We start from the raw sequence: 8,963 nt of genomic DNA, 5'->3' as shown, positions 1-8,963 counted from the left end.
TTGATTGGTACTGTATGTTTTGTGATATATATTTGATACACAACTCTGTCCTGCAAATGTGTGTTTGTTTTCATAGTCCAGTATTTATTTGGTTACTAACTTTCTTTCATTCAAGCGTCTTTATTCCCACACATTTAACACTTGGAATGTGGACACCTCTTCAAATGAGTGGATTCAGCCATTTCAGCCACACCAGTTGCTGATAGATGTATAAAAATCGAGCACACTGTCATGCAATCTCCATTGACAAACATTGGCAGTAGAATGGCCCGTACTGAAAACCTCAGTGACTTTCAACGTGGCAGTCATAGGATGCAACCTTTCCAACAAGTAAGTTTGTCTGCTCTGGTCAACTGTAAGTGCTTTTATTGTGAGGTGGAAACAGTCTAGGAGCAACAATGGCTCAGACGCGAAGTGATAGGCCACACAAGATCACAGAACGGCTGCAACACTCACTACGGAGTTCCAAACTACCTCTAGAAGCAACGTCAGCACAATAACTATTCGTCAGGAGCTTCATGAAATGGGTTTCCATCGTCGAGCAGCCGCACACAAGCCTAAGATTACTATACCCAATGCCAAACGTCGGCTGGAGTGGTGTAACGCTCTCCACCATTGAACTCTGGAGCAGTGGAAATGCGTTCTCTGGAGTGAGGCATCACCATCTAGCAGTCCGATGGACAAATCTGGATTTGTCCGATGCCAGGAGAACGCTACCTGCCAGAATGCTTAGTGCCAAATGTAAAATTTGGAGGAAGAATAATGGTCAAGGGCTGTTTATTATGGTTCTGGCTAGGCCCCTCATTGCCAGTGAAGGGAAATCTTAATGCTACAGCATACAATGACATTCCAGATGATTCTGTGCTTCCAACTTTGTGACAACAAAATGCCCTTTCCGGTTACAGCACGACAATGCCCCAGTGCACAAAGCAAGGTGCATACAGAAATGGTTTGTTGAGATCGGTGTGGAAGAACTTGACTGGCCTGCACAGATCTCTGACCTCAACCCAATTGAACACTTTTGGGATGAATTGGAATGCAAACTGCAGGCCTAATCGCCCAACATCAGTACCCAACCTCACTAATGCTGGCGGCTGAATGGAAGCAAGTCCCAGCAGCTATGTTCCAACATCCGGTGAAAAGCCTTCCCAGAAGAGTAGAGGCTGTTATATCAGCAAAAAGGGGACAAACTCATTAATGCCCTACATACTTTTGTCCTTGTAGTGTCTACTGCTTGATACTAATTGAAATGTAAATAGTCGAGCTACTGTAAAAATACATTTCTAAAGAAGCACTACATGCACACAAAATAATACGATTATTGTGGATAGTCAGATTAATATAATAGATATTATTTGCAAAACATGTAAACTAAGGATTTCTCTCATAACCGGTTTACATGGACATCTGAAATCAGGCAAAAAGAAGAAAAAAAAAAAGTTGTACCACAGACCATGCTATTTTTGCGAAGACATAAAATGTGTATGCAGCCTCAGCATGTGAAAACTATTTCTAAAACTCATACTTTCAGTTTTTCCGAACTCACTTCACTCGTGCAAAAGAGGGAGGCTTGTGTGTCATGGGTAGAAGGGATCCAGCTTTTGTCAAATTAACGTCAGAGTTGACTTTTCAAAGCAGGTTTGGAGAATTTACGCAGCAGGTTAAGATTATTAACGTAGCAGTTTAGGAAACTCATGTTTAGGTTAGGAAAATAGTTAGCGTTAGCTAAAACGCTAAAAATATATAAAAATCTACTTTTTACGTTAATTTGTCAAACTGGATTCCTTCTAGCAATGACGCTACTGGTGTCAACACATGCGCAGATCAAATACACCCCTGGAACGCATTCAACTGTTTAGCTTGCTACATTTCTAATAATTCGAAAGAGACCTGCTTTTCTGAGCTGTTTTAATCGGCGTATGCTTACTCCGATTAAGATAAACAGAGTAATATGTTGACACTCGGCTTCTGCCATAATCAGTTTAATATCGAATAATTGCATGTAAATGTTGTTTGATATAGACATTTCAGCTATTTGACACTGACAGCTGAAGTTGACACGCCCCTTACCGTGACGTTGATTCTTACACGTGACAACGGGGGGGCGGAAGTGTCATTGACAGTCTTGATTGTTTTGTTCTCATTCCTAAACCTCATCGGATAAACATAATCATAACGGCGTGAATAACATGACCACCATATCACAATTTGTGAATGATCAGCCGGTACTGCATCGGCGGGAGTTTGAGGAGCTAGATAGTCGAAGAAGGTGTCAATCTCATCATCCACCCAACACACCAAGGCAAACATTCCAGGTAGCCAGCTAACCTCGTTAGATAGCTAATGCTATCCAGCAGGTGCAGTTAACTAGCTATTGTTGCTAGCAGTGCAATATTTAAATCAAGTGGAACTGTAACTAGTTATATTAAAAAAAACATCGAACTGGCACGAAGCGAATACATTTCAGGGTTAGCTAATTGGTGACTGACGATTCATATCATGCTTACTAAATTGCTTGGATAATCAGCTAGCAGGCTAAATCCCTTGACGTCATACTGACATGTAGCTTTGGGACAACATCGGGAGTCTGTATAGTTGTGCATCGTGCTGGCGGGTGGCGACGGAAAATAATCCTACAACAATATAGCCGGCAAAATCCCAACAATTGTTTTTCTTGTCAATAAGAGGATATGTATAATATAATAACTCTACTTACCAGACGTAAAGTGAAATGTGTCCATCGCTATCAAATAAGCGTCTGAATCTAACTTGTCGTCACCATATTCCCTCCGAGTTAAACTGGGGCTGCGATTAGACCACGCACTTCACGCGAAACTTCCTAACACTAAATCTACCACTGTTTACACAGCAGGAATATGGTGTGGTTTGGACAAAAGTTGGATTCAGAAGTTTATTTCCCGATGTATTTCAAAACTAGATTACATAAGGCAGCTATTGCCGTTTCAAACCAACTGGGAACTCGGAAATCTCCCGAATTCAGTGCATTCAAGACAGCTGGGAACTCGGGAAAAAATAAATAGCTCCAACTGGAAAAATCGATATGAAAGGTCATCCAAATCGGAAACTAGAACATCGTTTTAGTTTTTGAGCTCCTACTTTGACCTGAAAAATCACTGACTTATGATTTGACCCCATTTTTGGCACCTGTATTTGGGGAATTTCTCCCATTCTTCTCTGCAGATCCGCTTACGCTCTGTCAGGTTGGTTTTCTGAGCAATTTTCATGTCTCTCCAGAGATGTTCGATTGGGTTCATGTCCGGGCTCTGGCTGGGCCACTTAAGGACATTCAGAGACTTGTCCTGAAGCCACTCCTGCGTTGTCTTGGTTGTGTACTTAGGGTTGTTGTCCTGTTGGAAGGTGTACCTTCACCTCCATCTAAGGTCCTGAACAGGTTTTCATCAAGGATCTCTGTACTTTGCTCCGTTCATCTTTTGCTCGATCCTGACTAGTCTCACAGTCCCTGCCGCTGAAAAATCTCCCCACAGCATGATGCTGCCACCACCACGCTTCACCGTAGGGAGGGTCCCAGGTTTCCTCCAGACGTCACGCATGGTGTTCAGGCCAAATAGTTTAATCTTGGTTTCATCAGACCAGAGAATCTTGTTTCTCATGGTGCGAGAGTCCATTAAATGCCTTTTGGCAAACTTAAGGCAGGAAGTCATGTGCCTTTTACTGAGGAGTGGCTTCCATCTGGCTACTTTACCATAAGGGCCTGATTGGTGGAGTGCAGCAGAGATGCTTGTCCTTCTGGAAGCTTCTCCCATCTCCATAGAGGAATTCAGGAGCTCTGTCAGAATGACCATCGGGTTCTTGGTCACCTCCCTGACCAAGGCCCTTCTCCCCCTATTGCTCAGTTTTGCCAGGTGGCCAGCTCTTGGAAGAGTCTTGGAGGTTCTAAACTTCTTCCATTTGAATAATAAGGGAGGCCACTGTGTTCTCTGGGACCATCAATGCTGCAGATATGTTTTGTTACCCTTACCTAGATCTGTGCCTTGACACAATCATGTTTCAGAGATCTACAGACAATTCCTTCAACCTCATGGTCATGCTCTGTCAACTGTGGGATGTTATATAGACAGGTGTGCCTTTCCAAATCATGTCCAATCAATTGAATTTACCACGGATGGACTTCAATCAAGTTGTAGAAACATCTCACGGATGACCAATGGAAATAGGATGAACCAGAGCTCAATTTCGTGTCTCATAGCAAAGGGTCTGAGTACTTATGTAAATAAGGTATTTCTGTTTTTTATTTTGAATCAATTTGCAAATATTTCTAAAAACCTGTGTGTAGATTGATGAGGATTGATTTTATTTAATTTAATACATTTTAGAATAAGTCTAACATAACAATGTGGAAAAAGTCAAGGGGTCTGAATACTTTCTGAATGAACTGTAGCTGGCTACTTTTAGTGCATTTATTATGCTTTGGCCAATGTTTCTGTCACCTAGCTACTTGAACAACCAACAGTTACATTTCAAGGCTGGCGGGCAGTCTTATGATTCCAGCATGTATCAGTATAATGCTGATAAGAAGTTATGTGTTGTTGGAATGAGAGACCCATTCATACAGCCTAATGGCATGTCACACAGCCGTATGACACAACCACATGCCTATCCTAAGTATGGTACGTTCCATGTAGTGTACCTCTTTTGACCAGATCCATATGCAACACTGGATAATTGTAGTGCAGCACAATGTATGGGGAATAGGGGTGTCATTTAAAAGCCATACTTGTCTTTTCAGGATGACCCTAGAGTCAGACCACCTGGACCTAGATGGCAAGGCCCTCCCGGTGACCCTGGGACTTGGTGGTCACGCCCCTCTGGCGACCCTGGAACCAGGCCCCGCCCCACCGCTGACCCCAGAGCCAGGCTACGCCCCTCCGGTGACCCAAGGGCCAGACAACGGCCAGCCGGTGACCCCATGGCCAGGTGGCCCCTCATTGACGATCCCACAACAAGACCTCAGGTGGATGACTGCGAGCGGATGGGGACCCTTTTCGGGCAGCTAAACAAGTGCCTGCGCAGCGCGGGCTTCACCCAGATGTACTTTGGGGAGAAGGTTGTGGATCCTGTGATCATCATCTTTTTCTGGGTCCTACTGTGGTTCCTGGGCATCCAAGCTCTTGGGCTGGTGGGGACTCTGTGCATTGTCATCATCTTCATCCAGAAGTAACTCGATCTCCAGCCTGTTTGATTGGCAGTTGGGAGCTCCGGTGTCTACAAATAAAAGGACTTGAACTCCAAATGAAAGGACTTGAACTCCCTCGCTGTCTGTTCTGTTTGCATTAAAAGGGCAATCAGCTGCAATAACTGCAATCAGCAGTTACTTCTTACTTTTTTGGACTTGTATATTAATGATATGTACCCATTGATTCTTGAAGAATATTATGCCTCATGAGCTTAGTTTAACTGTGGTACCCCATCAGAACTCAAAGTATAAGCTTGTTTTACCCTAATGTTTGTAAACAAACACTGTATAGCATAGAAAAACCTGGTTAAAACTATAATTTGAATATCATGGATGGTCAGTCCTTGCATCCCTAGCTCTGTCTTTGAATTTGAGAATGGTTAAATTTCTCCAGCCCCATATCGCCACTTTATGCTGAAACAGAGGTGGGGAGCATGCTTTATTTTTCAGCTGCTGATTGACACTTTAAAGCTTCCTAGACTCAGTGAGCGTTTGTCAATACTCATCTTCTTAGTGGCCAACTACACTTTATCTGGAGTGAACATTTAGAGTGCTGGCAGGTGAAATGGAGGCCTTGCTCTTAACTACAGATCTCCTGGTTTCAAGCTTTTAAAACTCAAAATCAGACCACTTTGCTCACTAGCTGCGCCCCAATACTCAAAAGCAATGTCTCATTATCTCCTTACATGTGTGAGTATTGATTTGAAAGAACTGGATCAGTGAAGCAATATGTCTAATAGCTTAACTAGTTTTGTATCGCATAGTTTAACTGGTAAATGTCATTTTCAAGTGTTATGAAGTTTTTGATCATGAGGGAAAGCAATCAAGGAAAGGAAGTCTTTCAGAACTATTTGGATGCAGCCATTGCTTCAAGTATACTGAGCAGTTGAATATGCAATCTGTAAGCCTCCCGTGTGGCGCAGCGCCAGCTGTGCCATCAGAGACTCTGGATTCGCGCCCAGGCTCTGTCGTAACCGGCCGCGACCGGGAGGTCCGTGGGGCGACGCACAATTGGCATAGCGTCGTCCGGGTTAGGGAGGACTCCTGTGGCGGGCCGGGCGCAGTGCGCGCTTACCAAGGATGCCAGGTGCACAGTGTCCTCCGCGTACGGGAGTTGTAGCGATGAGACAAGATAGTAGCTACTAAAAACAATTGGATACCACGAAATTGGGGAGAAAAAGGGGTAAAAAAATTTAAATAAATATGCAATCTGTAAGATGATATCTATAGTGTACATGGAATTATATTAGAACCTGTAGCCTAAATCAAGGAGCGTTCCATGAGATTTGCACATCCAAGTAGCACTGTATTTCTATGATACAATTTGTAGTGGTCAAGGAATGACATTCCATGAGAGCAACATTACTTTGCTTCACATTTTACATTATATGCCATTATGTTAAACAATAGAATGAAGTAAAATATCCTTCATTTTGGGGTTATCTAGAGGTCTGTTTCTGCTGCATTAGTTTTAATTACCAATGACCATCAGGCCATATGACAGATTGCTTTTTTAAGGCAAGTTGGGAGCAACATTCTAACACCTGCATGCCTACAAGGATCTGGAATGCATATCACTGACAGGTTTATTAGGTTCTATAGTAACGTGAGTTGTCCCCCTACTTTGAAAATGCATTCAAACATATACCTTTGATATGCATGTACTTCAAAGTAATGTGTGGTTGCTGTGAAGGAGAAAAGTGTGCTCATGACTAGCATGGATGTTTAACTTTTGCACATTTGGGAATGGTAGAGAGAGTTATATTATATCAAGCCTATCCTTTTGAATGAAAATGGTACATAAATTGTCAGGAAACCTACTATTTTTAAAGTTGCATGCAATATGTTAAAGTTGCATGCAATATGTAACTTGAAAGCAAGTCTAAGAAGCGGTAGATCTGTTCTGTGCTCTATTTCTATGCTTCCTGTTACTTTCGGTTTTGTTCACCAGCTGAAAATACAATATTTTTTAGAGGGACAAATTATTTTCTACACTATACATTGCTTGTTTTGTCACAAACTGAAATTGGGCGAACTATTAGAATTTTTGTAATCAGGAAATGATGACGTGATTTATGCATGTTGCACCTTCAGTGGAGGTGTCAAAATACCCATAAAACCTAGCGGTCAAACAGGGAAATGTTCCAATCGTGTTTCTTCCATTCATTTTTCCCATAGGGGATTTTATGAAACACTTCAAATAAGGGCTGTGTTTCGTGTAGGTTTACCCTGACGTGCCATTTTGATAACCATGTAAATCTCGCTCGGACAAGGTGACTTTTATCAATATATATATTCGGCTCTGTTTCCTCTCATATTTAAAAAAAATGCTAATTAGCATCAAAGGAGACATCATGCAAAACTACAAATCCCTTCAAGCTCCTGAATCTTCTCTAGCTGACAACTTTGCTAACAGGTATTGTCAATTTAAAACTTGCAATAGACAGTTCAAAGAATTGTCCATTTAAAGAAATGTAGCCAATTTATTCATTACTACATTTAGCTAACATTAGATAGTTAATCCAGAGATTCTTACCTTTGTCTTGATTTGGAATTCTCGTCCAGATAATCATGGCATTTGTAGTTCTTTATGAAAGCCACATTATTAGCTAATTAGCGTTTCATTTTGGGGGTAAATGCAGGCTAATAGATTGATAAAAGTCACCTTGTCCTAGAGAGATTTACACAGTTATCAAAACGTCACACCATGGTAAGTCTACACAAAACATTATTTGAAGTGTTTCTAAAATCCCCTATGGGAAAAATAAATGGTTGAAAAACAATTGAAACCATTTCCCTGTTTGACCGCTAGGTTTTATGGGTATTATGACTCGTACTGTGGTACTCTATTGAGAGTGGTATGTCATTCTGAAAATTACTCAAAATGTAATCGGAAGGTAGTGCTGTAAGGCGAACAAGCACTTATCCTTGTGGTTCTTTGTTGTCAATTAATGTAGGAAAGGCTATATCAAATTGCAATGTTGAGATTGACTAGGCCTAAATATATCACTGCTTTTGTGAGAGATACTGCTACTATCATACTGTTTGAAGCTTATGATGATGATGACTTTACGTCATGGGTGTCCAAATATTCAATATTACAGACATCAGAATGTATGATAGACCACCTACTTATACTACTGTAAGCCAGAGGACTGCAAAGCATGCCCAGTGTTCACTGCTTGAGAATAGTTGTTTAACTTGTGGAGTACTACATAGACATCACATACACTCCTAGGAAAATATTCAGCAGCACTATTGGTAGAGTGCAAGAGCCAGGGATGTAGCCTAGTAAACACTGATAAATTAACATTGTCCATAAGTGCTGATCTAAAGTAGTTTTTGCTACATAAGGTTTAAGGTTAGGTTTGGATTAATCGACTTCAGAATAAAACTGTCATTTTATAAGCTTGTGTGGCCAACTAAAATACCCGTAGTCTTTGTGGAATGCTTTTTGGTGTTTGGCATGTTCCAAGTTGATATGCAAGATTTTTAAAAGGTGGAATGTCTATTAATATCTACAAAGTAGGCTTTTAAGAGTGATCGAGCACAAAGCAAAACAGATGTGGATCTGCAGAGTGAATTGAGAGGGAATTTGTTGGATTGAATTGATATATCATATTCACTGTAATTATGTCTGTGATCAGTTTGGTTAACAGATCCCGCATTCCTTTAACAATGAGAATATACAGTAATTTGTGTGTTATAAGAATGTTGAAATTTGGGTAAATTACTTGATGATTTAAAA

The 8,963-nt window shown here is 41.2% G+C and overlaps 1 protein-coding gene across 2 annotated transcripts; it reads left to right on the top strand.

Annotated features, from left to right (window-relative positions):
- Positions 1–2,073: 2,073 nt before the first annotated feature.
- Positions 2,074–8,963, top strand: fam241a (family with sequence similarity 241 member A). 2 transcript variants are annotated; one of them, XM_021585047.3, is made up of 2 exons: positions 2,074–2,315; positions 4,769–8,963. In XM_021585047.3, the coding sequence occupies exons 1-2, from the start codon at positions 2,190–2,192 to the stop codon at positions 5,198–5,200; spliced, it is 558 nt and encodes a 185-aa protein (XP_021440722.1). In that variant the 5' UTR covers positions 2,074–2,189; the 3' UTR covers positions 5,201–8,963. The 2 variants fall into 2 exon arrangements, with proteins under 2 accessions (XP_021440722.1, XP_090077112.1); XM_090220986.1 differs by having other exon boundaries at positions 2,080–4,257.

This window comes from Oncorhynchus mykiss, chromosome 25 (genome assembly GCF_057628025.1).
Source record: "Oncorhynchus mykiss isolate SJ-2025 chromosome 25, ASM5762802v1, whole genome shotgun sequence".
Classification (NCBI taxonomy): domain Eukaryota; kingdom Metazoa; phylum Chordata; class Actinopteri; order Salmoniformes; family Salmonidae; genus Oncorhynchus; species Oncorhynchus mykiss.
Note: the sequence above shows the minus strand (reverse complement) of the source record. Positions and strands in the feature narration are given on the sequence as shown.